The sequence below is a fragment of the Lepisosteus oculatus genome, chromosome 4, assembly GCF_040954835.1.
Source record: "Lepisosteus oculatus isolate fLepOcu1 chromosome 4, fLepOcu1.hap2, whole genome shotgun sequence".
Classification (NCBI taxonomy): domain Eukaryota; kingdom Metazoa; phylum Chordata; class Actinopteri; order Semionotiformes; family Lepisosteidae; genus Lepisosteus; species Lepisosteus oculatus.
The window spans coordinates 24,870,965-24,891,046 of record NC_090699.1 but is presented as its reverse complement, the minus strand read 5'-3'; the positions used below and the strand labels follow the sequence as shown (position 1 = coordinate 24,891,046).

General features: G+C 34.0%; 2 protein-coding genes across 10 annotated transcripts in view; one reads left to right on the top strand and one right to left on the bottom strand.

Moving 5' to 3' along the window:
• Positions 1-9,628, bottom strand: part of LOC102692276 (serine/threonine-protein kinase 32C) — an 81,488-nt gene extending 71,860 nt beyond the window's left edge. The window contains exon 1 of one of the 2 annotated variants that reach the window (XM_069188981.1): positions 9,573-9,628. Coding sequence is in view for 1 of the 2 variants with exons in the window: in XM_015346502.2 (XP_015201988.1) it covers positions 8,467-8,548 (82 nt within the window). In the remaining variant the exon portion in view is untranslated. Of the gene's footprint in view, positions 1-8,466; positions 8,989-9,572 lie in introns of those variants that run through there. The other variant, XM_015346502.2, reaches the window with a different exon arrangement.
• Positions 9,629-9,819: 191 nt separating this feature from the next.
• Positions 9,820-19,795, top strand: LOC102692075 (leucine-rich repeat-containing protein 27). 8 transcript variants are annotated; one of them, XM_015346977.2, is made up of 13 exons: positions 9,820-9,903; positions 10,460-10,762; positions 11,075-11,205; positions 11,628-11,686; positions 12,187-12,339; positions 13,431-13,662; positions 14,329-14,466; positions 14,969-15,076; positions 15,299-15,404; positions 16,681-16,842; positions 17,119-17,264; positions 19,115-19,241; positions 19,501-19,795. In XM_015346977.2, exons 2-13 carry the CDS (start codon positions 10,562-10,564, stop codon positions 19,648-19,650), a joined length of 1,713 nt encoding a protein of 570 aa, XP_015202463.2. In that variant the 5' UTR covers positions 9,820-9,903; positions 10,460-10,561; the 3' UTR covers positions 19,651-19,795. The 8 variants fall into 8 exon arrangements, 7 of the variants coding, with proteins under 7 accessions (XP_015202463.2, XP_015202462.2, XP_015202461.2 ...); XR_011189427.1 differs by lacking the exon at positions 19,501-19,795 and adding an exon at positions 18,536-18,707 and having other exon boundaries at positions 9,835-10,040; positions 19,115-19,199; XM_015346976.2 differs by having other exon boundaries at positions 9,835-10,029.
• Positions 19,796-20,082: the final 287 nt, after the last annotated feature.

The following is a 20,082-nucleotide window of genomic DNA, read 5'->3' as shown; positions in this document are numbered from 1 at the left end:
AAAGGGATCTTCTTGTCGCATAGTACTCCAGTGACCTGCCGCCATATCATCCAAGCAGCGCTGACTCGCGTCTTGGCGTCTTGGAGGGTAGTGCAGTCGGAGTTGACACACGAGCCTAGATACTTGAACTGTGTCACTTTGTTCAGTTGGATTCCACCAGCTGCGATTGTGCCATCGGTTTGACAGTAATTACTGAAAATGGATTAAAGGAACTATGTTGCTTCAATGCTTTTCACCACAAATGATCTGTATCTCCTCCTTTTCTTTCAAAATATTCCTGTAATGAGCATTTTTGGTTATGGGTATTGTGCCACGTATAATAATTGATGAGCTCTGTGGTTACGTGTGTCACCTTGAAGAGATTCCTCCTTAGAGTGTATTTTTCTCATACTGTACCTTTCAAACACAGAAAATGTTCATTACAGGAATATTTTGAAAGAAAAGAAGGAGATACAGATCATTTGTGGTGAAAAGCATTGAAGCAACACAGTTTCTTTCATCCATTTTCAGTAATTACTATATCCTTAGATGTTTGCAACAACCCATAACCTAACCCAGTAGGCACAGAGCACAAGGACACAGCTACGAAGTATTGTGACGTGCTAGTTAAAGCCTCTTTGTAAGAACATGCAGTTGCTTGCTAATGTTCGCCTTTTAAGGCTACATCACCAATATCTAACTGATTCAGGTATGATATTGGTGACAATTTTAATTTTCCTGTTCACACGAACGCACAGTAGTATAGTAGTCAACCGCTACCTGGGAAAACAGAGTACACACCAGTAACAAAGCGCTTGAACTCAGCAGACGGGGTCACCATGCATGTCCACGTGATCAGCTGAAAAACAAGGCGCTATATCTCAGGAACGAAAGTAGCACAAACGATACTTTCACTGGCACAAACCAGCACAAATGCAGCAGACCTGTCCGGTTCCCCTACTACATTGTAGGGGGGCTGAGTGACATCACGACCCCGAAAAAACAAGGTGCTACATCTCAGAAACGAGAGCAGCACAAACGTTACTTTCAACGGCACAAACGTAGCACTATCGAATGAGGTGGGTTTCATCGTTTGTGCTGTCTGTAGGATGGCCCACTTCACGGACCTGGAATCTCTGTGTCAGCCATCCCTTTATTTAGCTTTGCGTGCAATGTATGTTTTTATTCCTCATATAATTTTCATTAATGTAGTGATTTCTGAATAGCCTCAGACATTTTCAGTGTCCTATTGCTGTCTTAAGGGGATGTTTCAGATGAGGCACTATTCCCTGGTTCAGAGTCCTTGGCAAAGCATCAGAGATACAGTATTCTAGCATCTTCTCAGGCTCACAGGTGAGACAACTGTGAAAGTGTGATGCTCCTAGACACACAGTCACATCCTGGAATAGCACTTACTAATTACAAAGTAAAGTTTAACACCTTGTGGGGAGTACAGGCTACAGTTAGAGGCATGTCTGTTACACAGCTTATTAATACTCAGACGAAGAGCTGGTACATTTCAGAATTCTATATGTGCAAGCTGTTCATGTTTTTTTCACTCAGGAACCACCTTTGTCTTGCAATAAGTATACAAATGTACACATATTGTGCGAGACAACATATGTAAACAACTCATTACAAAAACTAAATTTAGAAGTGGGTTTGTGTGTGTAAAAGTGATATATGCAGGCATATAACTTTTGGAATTGTGTTTGCTCAGTGCTTTTTTTATATTCAATCATTACATTTTATATCCTATTCTATTCACTAGCATGTGCGATATAAACCTGTGGGATTTATATCCCATAGAAAACACTGCATAATGTAGCACAAGCAGCAATGCAATAGTCCTTCATCATCATGATGTTTTTTATGGGGAATGAAATTTGCAGGATTGGGTTTTGAGTTAGTTATTTTGAGATATCTTTGTGTAATGCTATAACTTTTGCCATTATGTTTACAATGACCCTTTGAAATGATTGGTTTAATTCAGATCCAATGATACAATTACTGTACACATCTGAAACAGTGCAATGTACATTTCTGCTACTAAATGGAAACATACAGTATCCACTGGAAAATGTAAACTAGAAGTTTGGGCTGTTTCTTCTGAGAGAAACTACTCATGTTTTGGACATTTCTCATTTAAAGGGATTATATTCAGCCTGTCCACCCTGAGAGCAACAATAAAGTATCCTAATCACTTAGGTATTTTTTCTCAGCATTAATCAAACAATCTGCTAAATCAGCCATTTGGCAGCACTCTATGACATAAACCTGACAACTAGATTATGTCAGGAGTATTCCTGCCAAGTGATACTATAATATTACTGTCTAATGTATGCCATATGCTGCTTTTCTAAAAGCTAACTGATACAATTTCTGGGAGGTTAGGCAGAATGCAATCTGATCTACAAACAATAGAAAGAGCTATCTTCTGAAAACATCCTTAAAATGTTGCTATACAGTATCTTACTATACAGTTCCCATAACAGAAAGAAAAATAATTGATTTCATAAATATAAAATAGACATTTTAAAAATATATATATTATATATTTTGTAAAAATATTAATATTTGGACAATTTTCTCTTGCTTCTTATGAAAACGTTTAACTAGTTTAACTAGAAATTAAAAAAGTTATAAAAAAATGTGTTTTTACATACTGTATCTGGGGAAGAGTATACATTTTGTCTCCTAATTTCCACTTAGAACTAAAGTTATAGAATCATTGGTGTGTTTAACAGTAGACGTTCAAGAAGCCTAATTGAAGTAGGGGGGTGTTGATATCCTCAGAAGTACTATAATACACGCAGTAACTGGTGTTAGTGAATATAAGAGCATGAGAAAAGCAGGGGCACAGTACAGGCTACTACAGTAAGTCCATCAGAGCCTTGTATATTTCATAAATAAAACATATTTTATCTACAAAGAATAATATTACCACCAGTTCAAATACATAAGAGTTAACACAAAACTTGTTTTAGAGAATGAACTGATATTTTGAAGAGAGATAGCACCCTCCTAGACAATGCAAAACACAGTTTAGCTAAAGTGAGGTTTATGGAAATCGATGCGCTGGTTAGCTTAATTACTGGCCTTAAAGAATGCCACATACAGACAGGTGAAAGCATCTGAATCTCTTGAGTCTTGATAAGAGAAGATTAAGATGGGACTTCATACAACTTTTCAAAATTCCTAAAGGTCTTGAAAAAAATTATTTTTTGTCATAGGACCAAAAATGAGACACAATTGAACGAGGATACACACAAGCAGATGCACAGGTGTGAGTCTAGGACTACTGAAAGCAAGCAATTCCTTGGATAAAAGGTTGTAGGTTTTTGAAACGTCACCCAATAATACAGTTGTATAATATTTCCAGGGTTCCATTAGCTGTATTAAGTCCTTGGACAACTAATCTACTAGATACCAGCATAAGTAAAATGGTTTGAAACAGCTCCTCTTATTTGCAACATTTCTTTTACTGATATGGTCTTATGTGTACCGTGTATGTTACCAAAGGACACACAGTGATCTAATTCAGTAATGCTGGAGCTGATACGAAATAAGCACGGGGCAAAAGCACTAAACATCTGAGCCAGTTAATTTCTCAAGGGATTGACTAATGTTGTTGGGGAAACAGCTTCATTCTACCTTCCTAGAATTATGGAAAGTCACCAAAGACTGCATATTGTCTTATTTAATATTTATGCATTGCCTTTGAGGTCTCTTGGCAATGGCTATTTTTTTATCTTAGTGGTAAAAACATCATGGAAGAGGCCACTTTGTAAATGAGCAGCAGCTTTAAGTTGTGGTTCACATCATCACATTTTAAACATTCAACCCTACATGTTCAATTTTCATATTTTCATATTTGAAAAATAGGTGTTGGAGAGTGCATTTTTGGTGTTGGAATAATATTAAGGTTGATGAGACTATTTGTTTTTGAGATTTTTTTTTAATCATTTACAGATCACTTGGAAAGATCACAGATTGCCTGGAGCATCTCAACAGTCCATTCGGGGTATTTTCTTTAGACTAATCTTATGAAGGATAGGTTTTACCTTCTGGTCACACACCTTTTATCAGCTTTAACAACAGGAAGCTCAGGGGCACACTTTGGTTAAAAGAAAGCTCCTGCTGTGAGATTATATTTTACCTAACGTTGCTTTCAAGCCGACAGGGAAAATGCTTTTATGTTAGAGCAGATAGAAATGCTCACTATTATTGAAGGGGTGTGGCATGTGAACCAGCCATAAGCAGCTAAGATTCAGTATACAGCATGAAACACTCCATGAAAATATCAGAAGAGCTGCAAATCAGAACCAGTTTGCAGCCAATAAAATAGTATCCCCTATCCCCTAAACTCTCTTGGTGACATATTATATCTCCATCTCATGGTTAATTAAACAACACTATTACATTTGTTGCATGGAATAATTTATACAGTATTTCAACAATGAAAACTGTAAACAGTTCTTTAAATGCTAAAAGCCAGAGGAAAAAATGAATGCCCTAATCCCTATCAAAAAACAATGCAATACACAGATTGTTATATTGTTAAAAACATTTTATACAGTTGTGTAGCCTTTCTGTACATTTTATACAGAATAATTAATGCCAACTTTCAAAAGCCTGGTAGTCTAACAGTAGTTTTAACATAGCTGTAGCAAGGAGCTGTTACTCAGAGATTTTTTCTCCATCAATATGAACAAAAATGAACAATAACAATCAATAATGAATCGATTATCAATATGAACAATCAAACTACAAGAACATAATGTTAGTGTAAATAACACTTTCAATGTTATTATCTAAACCAGTTATACATTTTTAACTGTAAACCGTTTTATATTTACAGTTTGATTTCTAAAATATTATTAGCGATACGTACTTAAGGAGATTACTTCTATTATTCGTTTTTCTGCAAAGTAAACTACAGCAGGAGGTTAGCCTAAATTAATGTTAGCCTAAATCAAAAATTATTATCACATACTGTTATGTAATGTGGTAAAAACTTCAATGATATAGAAAGCTGCGCTGACTTAAAAGGTTCAAATACCAATAGTACCTCTACAAGTTATTTCAAATTTGTTTCAATAAAATATCCACAACTGAAACATTACTTGCAAAGCATAAACAATGAAAGCAGAGTCTAATCTCTGTAAAGCATCCTAAGATACTATGGGAATCCTGGGTTTTCTAATCTTAACAAATTTCGTCAATTTTTCCTAGTGTACAGTTCATTAAATATAAACTGGAACAAGAAATTCATTATTGTAATCCTGACAAATACAATATTCAGTCAGACAGACATCTGTGAACCCTTCACTACCATTCAACTGACAAGGATGGTGAACTGGTGAACTTCTGTCTGCTTAGCACCTTCCAGACTCTCATTCTCCATCAGTCATTCTGGATCAGGGATGAAAGGCTCAGTTGCACATTGAATGGTTCAAAGTTATCACAAGATATGTGACCCTCACCAAGACAAAATGACTCAAAGTAAGTGGATGGGTATAATTTAAAGTTACCCTTCATATTTGTTAAATTCACTGCAGTGTTAAAACAGAGTCTATAATTTACTTCACTTGTTAAATTCGGAACCCAGGAATTCAATGATAGTTCTAAACCATAGACGGTGCTTTGGGCATTCATGCCAAAAGAACTGCCAACAAAATTATCAGATGCTCTTTCCTACTGTAAATGTTTCTATCTAATATTTAAGAAATCCACTCCAGTTAAACCTCCCCAAGTAACAACAGACTCATTCCCAAAGATATATTGTGCCATCATCTAGCTGCAGTTACTTTACTTTCCAACTGAGTGTCTAATACAAACAAAAAATGGACAACATCATATCATGCATATTACTATTGAATGAACCCAGCAAGGAAAATTATTCCATAGTTTGAGGTGAAAACTATTTTGTATCTCTACAAATTTGTAGCAGTTTCTACAATAATTTGTAATGGTTTATTGATCATTAAGTGAAACAGGTAATTCTATTATTCTGCAAAGGAACCTGAAGAAAGCTCAAGTGACGAAACATTGTGTCTCTTTTCTTTTAAGCATGCAATAAACCTTTACTTGTTCCTTTACAGCCTACACATGTTGACACAGCTACCTACTTGAAATTCTATTATTCTGAATTATAATATACAAGAACTATGAAGTATGAAGTAAACAAATTTACATTAATCTTATTTTTTTCCCGAGAGTAGCACAGTGGTGGGAGTCCTGGGTTCAGTTCTGGACCTGGGGTGCTATCTGTGTGGAGTTCTATGTGCTCCCCATGACTGCGTGGGATTTTGCCAGATGCTCCAGTTTTCTCTCACAGTCCAAAGAGATAATGGTAGGTTAAGTGACCTCTGGGAAAATTGGCTCTACTGTGCCTGTGTGTATCTGTGTATGCCCTTAGATGACAGGCATCCAGTCCAGGGTGTACACGTCTACAGTAGCATCAGTGGCTTGCCAGGATAGTCTCTGGCTCCCTCGCAACCCCTGTATTGGATCAAATGGATGGCTGGATGGATGGATATTTGTCTTATAATACCATCCATGAATGAATTAGATCTATGAAAATCTTTTGTATAGATCCACGTAGTAATCCCTAGCTGGCCTGACCTAGTTTGGAAGGCCTTCAGGTTATATCTCAAATCTATACAAGTCCATATGATATTTTAGAATAACTTACATTGTTTCCATGTAATCTAAGTTAAAGGAGGAACACGTAGAAATGGATAAGACTTGAAAACCTAATTTATTCAAAAATATCTAGTAATAGTTTAACCATGGACATTTTTCACTAGGCCATTCACAGTTTAACCATGTCCATTTTTCACAGGGTGGAGCAATGGCTCTGTGGCTCAGGATCTGCACCTGTGACTGGAAGGTTGCTGGTTCAAATCCCATGGCTGGCAGAGGAATCTGACTCTGTTGGGCCCCTGAGCAAGGCCCTTAACCCTAACTGCTCCAGGGGCACTGTACAATGGCAGACCCTGTGCGCTGACCCCAAGCTTTTCTCCCTGTCTGTGTCTCCATGGGGAAAAGCTGGGGTATGTGAAAAGATGAATTCCTAATGCAAGAAATTGTATAGGACTAATAAAGAAACATTATTATTACATTTTCATAAAGTATACTGCTTGCATAAGTATACTTGTTTGTACACATTCTGAAGTAAAAATTAAATCAGTTTCTCTTCTTAACAGTCGAAAATCAAATCTCATAAAAAAGGAGCCTCACAAAGAACAATATCTGCATCCAGAGAAAGAGCAAGGAAGAAAAGTAAAACTGAATTTACTTTGTTTGCACTACCTAGTACTATTGCAGTTTTAATGCCTGTATTGATTTGTGAAGCACAAACGCATAATACCTCTGCAAAAAACATGGTTGAAAATACAGAAACTGACCAATAATATGAAGAGTTACACAAGCCAATGATATTTTTTGCTCCATAAAGTAACAAGTAGGTGTTAACAAGTGCACACTGGCATTAATATTCTAATAGATATACCAGATGATATCAGCGCAATGTGTCTGAATGGTTTCTGTACTGCCTTCTGTTCTGTAATGCATTTGTGTCATAACTAAACCATTAACGTGCTTTTTTAAAGCTCCAGATATTATATATTAAAGCTTCATCTTCCATTCCACTGTATTCTGTTGATATAATATAAACATTTAATCTCTGGTGCCTCCCAAAATGAGCAACATACTATCAATTGTGTTCAATTATTACATTTTGTATCGGTGTACTGAAATTAGATTTATGTTCTAAGCTTGTTGGTGACATTGACATTGACAAGTTACTAATTATTTTCACTAATAGACAAATCCATATATTTTTTTAATGATGCATAGTATTGTTCCCTTAAAATTGATTAAATTAACAATAATAAATCAACGAAACTCAGCTTTTTGACCATTTAACATAAAGTGGATATAATGTTATTTTGTACTTTTTGCCCAGAACAGTACAATTATAGAACGTATTTAGATACTGTATTTATCTAATAAACTAGCTACTTTTGTGTTTTTGTCCTCTGACCAATCATTTCTGTATTCACTGGACAATTGCATACAGTATAAAACAACACTAATGCCGTTCATAAATGGTTTTCAGTGATCGACTGCAGAACTGAACTTTAAACCTTAAAATGAACAGTGTTTATATATAAATCGTCTGGAAACAATTTTGTTTTATCTCCGAGAATTAACACTTTTAAAGACTGAAGTGTTTTATTGTTGCTGTTGTTGAGAAACAAAAAATCCTAGAGCTCCGAAAGAAATCAGAGTTTAAAGTATGATAGCCTTTTCTTTCAAACTAGGAAATAGGCATTCAGCTCTCCCCAAGTGACAATCCCACCTTTGCAAACCAGATGAACTTCACGCGCTAACGTGAATAGACCCAGAATCAACAACTAAATGGTTTCAGACTTCAACGGGTGAACACCAAAACGTGCTATAAAGTAAAATTGTACTTACCATCTTCTTTTTCATCAAAGACTGGCCTTTTGGAAGAACTATTAGCTCCCATTCTTTTTTTCCACTTGCCCCAGTGAAACATTTATGCAGGAGCTCAGAGAGCATTCCTTACTTCGTAAAGAACTAACAGAGCCGTGCAGTACACGTTTAAAAATAACATCTAGCTGCATCCCAGTCACTAAAGTCTCTTCCCCATTTAGGCTACTCTGTTTAGCAGTAGTCAATGAAAACCTTTTGGATGCTTTGCAATAAAAATAAAATGGAATTTCTCTATACAGTATACATTCAAAGGTGATTGTCTGCAGAGACGCCTTTTAAAATTGTTCCTTCTTTCTGCTCACATGTACGGATATTCACAGACTTAAAATCTAATATCAGTTTTTTTTTTGTCGCGTGAGGATATCTTAATAAAAAAAAAGCCCCGCTCATCAGACGCTCGTCGAGTGTGTACACCAGTAGCGTTATACCATCTCTATGCAAGTACTGTATTACCTAACTGAATGGTGTTAATTAGAGATAGGTGGCGCCAGATCTTAGAAAAATCATTTTAACACTTTAAAGACCATTTATATTAAATATCTAATTTTTTTCTACAATTAAAAAAAATATTTATTGACTATTTTTTGTCGTCCAACAAAATTTTCAACAAAACACAGCTATTAGTTTCACAAAAATGTATTATAAAGTATATAAGGTGTTGTGTTAGGTGTTGTTTTTGTGCATGAGATTTTAAACAAAAGATTGGTATTGCAGCACATTGTTTTTTTATCGACAAAACCCATTTAGTCCTTCCGTTGATTTACTCTGTGACAAATTTTATAAACGTGAAATTTTACTGATGGTTGTCTTGCATGCTGTTAAAATAACTCATATTAAAAATACATTTTGGAATTCCTTGTGTTCAACATATTTGGACCTTAACAAGTCAGACTTGGCTATAATAAGAATGAATGTCCTGGTATCTACTGTCTGTTGTAATAAACTTTTACATTTCAATTGTATGTGGAATTCGATATTGTCGTCATGTTTTCCATAATTAAGCATGCGTTTAGACAAATTGTCCAAAAGCTAAAGGCTCAACATTTATTTAATTTTGCACACCTTACCTACAGTAAATGTGAACTGTGGAATCTCAAGTCCCTTTGAAAAGCTTTCAAATATTTGAGTACATGGAGATAACTTAAATATTCACAGGTTTTACTGCTGATGTTTAAGATATCGACCAAATGTCACAACAGTGAATTATTTTGCTCTCACTATACTACATAACAATTTTACGTGACAAAGCTGTTTTAAGGTAGCGTCCTATTTGACCCAAAAGAGACACCGTAGTTATATGTTGCCCTTGCGTGTCTTGTCACCATGGAAATAGGGTACAGCGCGTTGTTGGAAGTGGTTAAGTGTGCGGGTGTTGATAACTTATATTTTATGAAACAAGTCTGTACTTCTGTTTTTCGTTATGTTATTGTGCTGTAGGTGTAAATAAATTATGAAACATCATTTATGGTTTCAAGGCAATACAATATACATTATTTTTCCAGATTGCAAAAACAATAAAATACCGTGAGTAAAAGGTGGGATTGCATTACGATGTAATTTGAATGCTGGCTCCTGTGTCCTTAGAGAATTGCTATTAACGTTGATATAGTATTTAGTGGTAGCTGTAGTAGTACGGCATTAATACCAGCATCCCCTGTAACTGTATACTATTTAGTCAATAAGACAAGAGTATTTTTAAAGATAAAAAGAACTAAATTGCTTTAGTAAATGCTGTAGTCTGTGACAGGTTTGACAGATGTACAGTAATTGAACTGAAACGGCGTGTTTTGATCGGGGCCTGCCGGAATACTGCTTCGGCAGTATGACTGTCTGGGATTAGAAAGAACATGACATATTATACAAAAAACGTGGACTATTGTGTATACTGTAACTGATTTCACTTGTCCCTTTCAGCAGTTAAGTGTTTGATTCTATTTACTTGCTGTATCTGTAGGGCTGGTTTTAAACAATCAAAAAGTCTAATGAAGTGACAAAAACGGAATGGGAGACAGTTGTGTATACAGTATCTGACAATTTGAACAAGCTGAGACCCATCATGGCGCTATCTGAAGAGGAAACCCAAGATGTACTTTTAAGTCTCCAAAACGGCGACAATACTACAAAAAATAATGCGTGTCTTCAACTTGAAGTGAGGACCATCCTGAACACCGAGTATTTGTCTGCGGGAACTTTGGATTTAAGCAGAAAAAATCTTCATTTCATTACAGATGACATTTTAAGACTGTCAAAAATACAAGTAAGCTTTCTTAGTAATGCTATGAACAGAAATGTTTAAGCAATATTGATTACACGTTTCAGTAGGCTTTTTTGGTAGAGCTAAGTGAAGACGTTTATTAATTTAATTTGTAACGTAAGAAATCAATGGATATAAGAGATCAATGGATATAAGCCAATGCTGATACCCAAAACTTAAAACAAAATCACGTACAGTAGATCACATATACCTTGAATTGATCAGAGCTGTCAACATTTACGCAACAAATTTAATAACTAATGCACGGTCATACCATATACACAAGAGAGAATAATGTCTTAACCCCCCCTCCAGAATTTATATCTTGAAGGAAATGAAATCTGCAAGATTCCTGACAACTTTTTTAGCAGTTTATCAAGTCTCATCTGGTTAGATCTGAGGAACAACAAAATTACATGCCTCCCTCCAGAAATTGGGCAACACAGGTAAGTAAACAGTATGCTGTATTCTATATGTATGGAATTATCATACAATTCGTTATTATATAAGAACTATCCAAATCAAATATGCATTATTTTAATGTTTTTATTTTTTTCTTTATGTGGTTGTTCATGAAGATTCAGTTCAAATCTGCCAGAACTGGAATTAGTAATACAATTTGGACATTCTACAAATTTAATGTAATCCACTGGAAGGTGTTTTAATAAATCTTGCATTACTAGACATATTTTCATTTTGGTCTCCATTTTGTTTTAAATATCAATACAAACAGAGATTCGACAGTTGAAAAAGACTACTCAAAATTAGGTTTTTGGTGTTTACATTTTCTTTTCTTTATTTCTCTTTTACTTTTATATCAGTTCATTTAATATGTCTTGTCATGTTTTCTTTTACCCATAATTTTTAGGGGTCTTAAAACATTATTATTGGAAGGCAACCCAATTAAGGAACTTCCAGTACAGTTGGGTGAGTTCATAAATCCAATCTCACAATCACTTGAATGCTCTGCCGTCCCTAGATTAATTGATAATCTAATTTTCAAACATCCTGCTTTTTGAGTTTATTGTTTACAAAGCAAGCAGTGAACCACTATATACTGCACTGTTCTTTTTTGTTGTAGTTAAAAAAACTGAATAATTCTTTCTTGGTTACTCAGTTATACATTTACAATGGCATTTATTCTTTTGTTTACTTTAATAATGGGCTGACATAAAATTATTTTTCTGTGAAAGATTTGTTTGTGTATTTTACTCAAAGTTAATTTTTCAGTAACATTTGTTTAATAAGACGAATGCGTATCTAAAAAGGTTTGGTTTTACCTGATTAACTTAAGAATTCATGAGAACTTGCAAAAGATATTCTGTATATATACAGTTAGAAGGATAAACATTAAATCCATATCCAATTTTGTATGGAAATGTACTTGTATTCTTTTAATTAATCTCTAATGTAAAACACGATTCCAGGTAATCTGATAACTCTCAGAGCACTGAGCCTGAGGCACTGTCCAATTGAATTTCCTCCTCAAGAAATTGTTCACCAAGGTCTGCAGTGTATTCTTAAATTCTTAAGGAGTACTGTGTCTGGTAAACCTGTCAATGTAAGAAGCTCTCTCCAAGGTATGATTACGATTTTGTGTGTTGTGCTTTATTTATGTAGTGCACAATTTGTAAATGTTTTTTTACAAAGAAATGTATTTGTAACAGGAAAAGTGTTTTGTTCTGGTTTTTCTTCAGTAGTGACCTACAGTATGTTGGTATGGAGACTTAAGTACAACCCAGTCTGCTTTCTTATAAACTAAAATATTTGTATATACTTAAAATAGTAATCTCAGTGTTAGAATTTTATTATTAAGTCATACAAATGTAGAAGATTTGAGACACTGCCTTGTCTAAGTCATTCTCTCCTAAGCAGAAAAAATGCCATAAATACCCTGGTGCCTGACAGACATTTGTTGTAAATACAGTAGATATAGAGTAGAGTATGATGATACTGTCTTGATCTAGATTTATGATAAAATTATAAGACAGATGCTTTATTGTGGATTTCACAGACACTGATGCAAATCAGATGTAAATGTGTGTTGTTCACAAGGCCTAAATAATTAATGTAGAATTTGTTTAAGGGCGTTTTGGGCATAAGTGTTTCTTCAACTGTTTGGAAAGAGATGTAACTACAGTGCAGTAAAGTAAAATAGAGTGTAATTAATATACTTCACTTGCTTATGCACAGTACTGTATATATCATTTGGTTTAGTTTAAATTAGTCTCCATTTGTATTTGATCATTAAAGTATTTTGTAATCTGATTATTTAATTATATGAATATTTTGAATATATGTAGATACAAATACTTTATTTTAAAGTGCAGTATCTAATTAATATTTCTTTTCATGAAAAGCCTAATATTGTTTCTGAATACAGGGTTACAAAAACTATAGACTTGGGCCAGTGGCACTATTAAAACTTGTAAACAAGGAAAAATGATAGGCAAGAATCCCCTTCCTATTAAATCATTCAGCGAGCTCTGGAAAAAAAATGGAGAGTTAAATTGATACGTTGTAGTTAAGATTTACATTTATGGTTCAATTACAATAGTCATTTAGATTTGTTTAATTAAAATAATAGAAAAGTGAATTTTGGTGTTTAGGATGTTTTAGGTTTTTTATGGGGTTTAGGTGTTTTATAATATAAATGTTTCTGGACTTATAGAGTTGCCTCCAGTTGAGAAGCTGAAGTTGACTGACTTGGTAAAATCAAGTTCAGATTTTTCTGAAGACTGGCCTAATCAAGAGGAAATGCAAAAGTTTGAAAAGTTAAAACAGGAGATTATCCGTATTGAAAAGGCTGATATTGGGGATGGCTTCTCGCATCAGTTTCCCCATCAGCTGGCAACAGAAGCTGATTTTGATGCCAGAATCCATGTCATTCCATGTATTAAAAGGTAAAAAAAATTCTAGTGCTTAAATATTGTGGACTATATTGTGAATACGCAATAAATTGTTGTTTTTTTATACTATTTTTGGTTATATCTGGTTTATTTTTGAATTACTCTTTTACACTTTTCATATCGCATGGTATTATTAATTGTTTTGGTGGATCAGTAAGCTTATAAGTTATAATAATTGTGGTAGAAATGTACTGAGTGTTCTTAATATCCACTCTAAGATGGAAGGGTGTTATTCCATATATATGTAAGATATTTGTATTTAATGGTATGAGGCAACATTATATTAATGGCATAGTTTAATGAGATGATAGTAAGCAGGGAAGATGCTATCAATGAGTCGTGAGCTTGACATGCTACATTAACAATATGAGGTAATCAAAACACATTCCTTTAGAATTTATTTTCTAATGATTGATCGGTGGAGCACTGAGCTGATGTTCTTGAAAATTAGAGCTTTCATAGTTTGATTTCTTTTTTTATATTTTTTCATAATAAATGTGAAATATTTCCTTATATAACCTTATTATCTGGTCAGTATTTACAACTACTTTTGTTTATTTTATATATACAGAAATGGACACATCTGTAAATGTTCCTTACTGTACGGAAATACATATTTTTATTGGAAATACACTAAACTCTGACTCAATATTATTTCAGAAGAAACGATGTACTTCAAGGTACATTTCCAGAGCTCCCACCATATGAAATGCACTCTCCAAAGAAACCTGAGGAACGAAAATTAGCTGCTTTAAAGGAATTTAATGAAAGACAAGCCTTACTTGAACAACGTAAGAAGTGAGTTAATTAAAAACATGTACTATTGCATGTATTTACTTGCTCATATATATGTATATTGTCCCATGTACAGTAGGGGTGTATTAAGAGTTGATAATATCAAGTTAAATAGTTAATTCAGACACCACCTTGAGTACAAACAATTTAATAAAAAATAAATTATAAAACCAGCTGTATGTAATTATGACCACAGCAGATTATTACTACTGACAAACACTTTTTTATCAGAAGTTGGGATTCTTCATGAGAAAAACATTGGTCACTATATAATGAGTCATCAAGATAAATAAGAATGACAAATTGTGCCTGAAAGGGAAAATTTAATACTTCTGCAAATATGAAAAATACAGCCACTTAACCTGAATTTATTGAGTTTTTCAGTGCAACAATTGTAACATGAACTACTAATGATCAATTAATTTATCCCCATAAATTGCTTAAAGTACGTACTTCATTTTGTTCATATCATTGGTTAGGTAGAATTGTTTTTACCTCCTTCCAGTTTCAGAAAGCAGGGCTGTATTCTGACAAATAACACAGTGCATTTGCTGGAGTGCCAGAAACGGAGAGATCTGTATGTTGTTTCCACAAACAAGAGCAGTAATCAGGGGTATGTAAAAAATGAAACCCACATGTTACTGTAAAATTAGGTTACTTTGAAAACCAAATGAGAACATCTTTTGTTAAAGATTTTAAATTGTGTGACACTGAAATGTTCAGTGATTGTTCATACTCTGTTTGATTCATTAAACCTCAAAATTAGACTGCATGATTTTCAGCTTGGTTCAAAAATAAAATTCTAAAACTCAGCACTTGAAAATCTCCCTTTTAGAGATGCAGAAGTACTGAAAGAGTGGAGAGCAAAAGCAAAGATCATGCAAGAGAAGAAAGCTATGGAGCACAAACAAGAGAGAAAAAAACAGATCAAAAGAGATGAGGTAAATATTTAGACTGATTTAATTAAATTAAAAATAATGTCTAATTCTAAATATGAACAAATAAAGGTTTATTCCAAGAAGAAAAGAAAACAAAAGAAACACAACGTTTCAGCTGTGGATCCTTCTTCAGGTGTCACCCGCCTACACATGCTGACGCAGCTACCTATTTAAATTTATACATTAATATTTACTTTTATATCTGTTTGAATCCGCAAAGATAATAACATAACATCACTTTATTTACCCTATACAATTTCTTGCATTAGGAATTTGTCTTTTCACATACCCCAGCTTGCTCTCCATGAGACACATAATATACCATGGGTGGCAAGTGGTATGAAGCGTTCTGCTAGTGTATAGTTCAAGTAAAAAGAAAAGGACAGCTATTATTCTGAAACAGAAGCAAGAAGTTATCAAGCGATTTTAGAGAGATGAAAATGATTATTTCTTAGGGATGTAAGTACTGATGCATATTATGTCTCGTGAATATTAAATCTCTACCCCCTAACGCCTTAATTCGCATTGAACCAGTGGTTTCTACAATACGATTTTCCATGTGTTCTCTGTGTTTTATACCTATCATGTTATAGCAGAAATGCCTGTGTTTGAATTGCTGCAACTATACGTTTAGGGTTAGGCCATGATTTATCATGTGATTTCTAAACACCAGAGGGTGCTGTTACCCAGTAGTGTACCACAAAATCCTAGTTTGCAGTCCATATACTCCATTGAGTTATTAGTAATAATAAAAATTATCCATGTTGAATTATTACAATTTGTTTGGAGGGATGGATTATGGATCAAAAAGGAGAATGTTTTGGTAAGCTTTATAAAGGGCAGAACAAATCATTTTAATCATTCATTGGACACCACACACAAAATTTTATGTGTTAAAATTTAAAGTGTTAACACTATAATATAAAGTGCTATAAGTGTAAGATAGATAATGCTGGATATTTGTTATATCTAGTTTGTATTCTTACTGTGATTTTTATTAAACTGTTTATTGATTTTTGTGACACTGAATAGAGGTATGTTGTGGTCCCCACAATTATCTAAATTTGAAAATTGAATGAAAGTGTAATTTATTTAGATTCACCATAACTATGTGCCCTCCTCATAATCGTCCATCTTCACTCTAAGATTTAGTTTAGAATTTCAGTATAATACATGTTGGTACATCCTACTGGAAACTAAATAGTTGCATTCTTGTAGTAATCACAAAATAATATATTTAACTAAACAGAATATCTTTTGCCCTTTTACTCTTAAAAAGAATTTTAAAAAGATAGCTTCCAGCTGTGTTGAGGTTGAGCCGAGGTTCAGACAGTCTTTATCGACAGTGCCCTTTACTAGTGTTTCTGAAAGGCCCCAGTGCAGTCAGTGTGTGGAATCTGTGAAGCAGCAGCCAAAAATCATCGGTGAGCCACTTCCAGAGGTAGTAATTCATTTTACATAAACATTTTTTGGGTTATAATTACAGGCTTGGATTTAAACCATTTTAATCTTTCCTTTCTAGTATACTAAAACTGCTAAAGCCTTTCTATACTTGTGTAGAACAAACATTTGTATATATGTTTGTGATTAACTTTTAATGTTGGGCTGTCTTGAACTTTGTGTAATGGTACATACTGTAGATTAGTGATGTATTTATTTGACTGGGTATTGAGATTTCAAAATGAAAATCCAAAAAAAGATCAATATTTATTTACAGGTTGTGAAAAGTGCACCATATGCAATGGATTCAGATGTCTGTCAATTAGCTGACAACCTTGAATCAGTAAATAAAAATATACACAGGCTGCAGAACTTAGAGAAATACAGGACTGGGAAATCTTTAAAGGAACTTGATGAGGAAAGGTAAGTTATTTGTGTTAATCCTTAAAATAAAGAATAGGACTAAACATGTATGTAAAAGCTGGAAAGAAATTCTGTCTCTTTTCTAATTAACATGAATGGTCAAGTGCAATTGAATGTCAGGAAAGTAAAAATCTGTTATATGAATCCGTTATTCTTATTTTCTTATTAATTTTTAAAATGTCTTTTAGAACCCACTGCATATATGGTGTTCATATCTTAGTGATCCCTGGTGAATTCCTGTAGTTTTTAATAGATTCTTAATCTACTTATGGTGAATCACTCCTCAGAACCTTTTCAGACCCTGTCTATGTTGTGTGACCTGTGCTTTTTCTTGCTTACTTCAGTTTATATAATTAACATTCTACTACAGATCATGAAAACCAATCAAGAACACAGATTTTAAGCTCTTAACCTTTTGGTCATTGAGTTTGATGCAGTTTTTGTGGTGTTATCATATTGTACATTTTTTGCAACCACATTTGAAACTTGTTGAAAGAAGGCACCAGACGTTTGGCTAAAGTATCATGGTAAATTTTCTAATCACTATGTTCCTCATTATATTTTTTTACTCCAGGACTAGAAGATGCAAATAAACCATAAAGCAGATAGTTTAATTAATCACAGGATGACATTCTTTTTCAACATGAGCTTCATCTGTACTAATAATACTCCTAGTGAGATTTTCCAAAAACCTTTTATTTTATGTTGCCATGGAACAAAGTTATCAAAGTCATTATATTATCAGAGACATTATATTCTGATGCTACTAAAGGTTTTTGAAGATTCACAATTGTTACCATTGAGGTATTTTCCTAAACCCCTTTCCCAGCTGCAGATATAAGTAGAACTACTGTATCTTACTGTAGGTCCTCTTTATGGTAGGGTAACAACTACTGTATGTTGATAATGTTTTATATCTTCATACAATTCTGAGTGTTTTTCTTTTGTGTTCAGTGACCTTTAACAACCGCTGGCAATTACTTTAACTTTCCAACACTTCTATACAATTTCTGATGCTTTTTGAAACTATTAGATGACTAAACATCAGAGGATTACATGTATTTTCAATGTAGGGTATGAATAAATATGATCATCATGTATTTATCAGCATGCATAGGCTGCAAAGGTGAAAAGAGCAGAAAGGAAATACAATGTTTTGGCTTTTGTTTCCTTTCTTCTCTTTTCAGCATGGAATAAACCTGTTAAGATAAGATTGCTTCATTGGCCATACAATTTTTTGCATTAGGAATTTGTTTTTTTGCATACCCCAGCTTGCTCTCCATGAGACACACAGGGAGAGAAATACTTGGGGTCAGAGCACAGGGTCAGCCAGTTATACGGCAGCCCTGGAGCAGTTGGTGTTAAGGGCCTTGCTCAGGGGCCCAACAGAGTAGGATTCCCCTGCCAGCTGTGGGATTTGAACCAGCACCCTTCCAGCCACAGGTGCAGATCCTTAGCCACAGTGCCACCACTCCACCCATTCTTATGTATTTGTTATTGATATACAGTAATAACTATTCTTTTTCATGCATTTATTATTTTAGAAATTGTAAGAAAGCTTGATGTGCACCTGTATTTTTTTTGCTAGGTCAACTTTTCTTTATTGTTAAAAATTCTCACAAAGTCTTATGGAAGTATCTGGTATAAGCTACCCAACCATGTTGTCTAAGTAGATACTCTGGGATCATCTAATCAATTAGATACTAGCAACTGAACAAGCTTCTCTCGTTTCTAACCTTTCTTACTGTATGTTCTTGTGTCTCCTAATGAGATTTTAAATCATAGAGTATGCTTTATGAAAGAAAATCTATTATAGAAATTCTTGTTTTTTCTTTAACTGATATATTCAGAGCTGCTCGAGATAGAGAGTTAGAGTATCGAATTAGAGCACATATACAAATGATGCAGGAAAGAAGAAGGAAACCAAAAGGCACAACCCAAGAGGAATTAAATGTAACAAGAAAAGAGATGGAGGCTGTAAGTATAATTTAAAACAAAACCATTTTCATATTTTGTATTTAATTAGTAGATGGGTATATGCAGTGAAAATCTTTAAATTTTCAGAACCGTGTATTTTATCAGAACAAACTTAAAAAACATAATTTCAAGAAATGTGATAATAATACAAAATATTTGTCAATTATTATATTTATCTGTAAATAATGTACTTGTTCTAAACATTTCACCAGTAAATCGAGATGCTGTATGTGTCAGTATTTTTTTTTTCTTCCAATAGACCAAACAGCTACAGTCTGAACTTGTTCAAAGAAAATTAGAAAGAGATGTTCCACTGGAATACAGGTTTACAGCCTTTACTGGAGAGCAGTCACCAAGAAGTTTAGACAATGGATTTCCACAGAATGTCTTTTCTAATGTGAAATTCTGAAGTACCACAGATTCTGAAGTCCTATGTTATATGAAAGAAACGTGTACTGCACCTTGTGGCAACAAACAAATGCTATGATGATCATCTTTCCAGTGTGAAATACAAGTTTTCACAAATAAAACATTAATAAAATGTTTCCTGCAAACTACATGTCTTTGTGTTGTACAAACTGAAAGGAACAATATCTTGAAGTTAACTTTGAATTCCACTGGTTGTAGGGTTCAGTTCTTGATCACTTTGCCTGTCTGGAATTTTGAATGTTCTCTACACATTTATGCATTTATTTTCCACCAAGTGCTCTAGTTGCCTCCTAGTTTCCAAAAACATGCTATCTAGTTTAATTGGAGTTTCTAAATTGCCCCTGTGTGGTTGTGTGTAAATGTGTATGTACACACCCTTTGATTCTGTCCAGTGTAGTCTTTTGTTTTGCCT

Coding starts and splice junctions, on each gene's coding strand:
- LOC102692075 (XM_015346977.2), top strand. CDS start 10,562: ATGGCGCTATCTGAAGAGGAAACCCAAGATGTACTTTTAAGTCTCCAA. Junction 10,763..11,074: donor TAAGACTGTCAAAAATACAA/GTAAGCTTTCTT, acceptor CCCCCCCTCCAG/AATTTATATCTTGAAGGAAA. Junction 13,663..14,328: donor GTCATTCCATGTATTAAAAG/GTAAAAAAAATT, acceptor ATATTATTTCAG/AAGAAACGATGTACTTCAAG.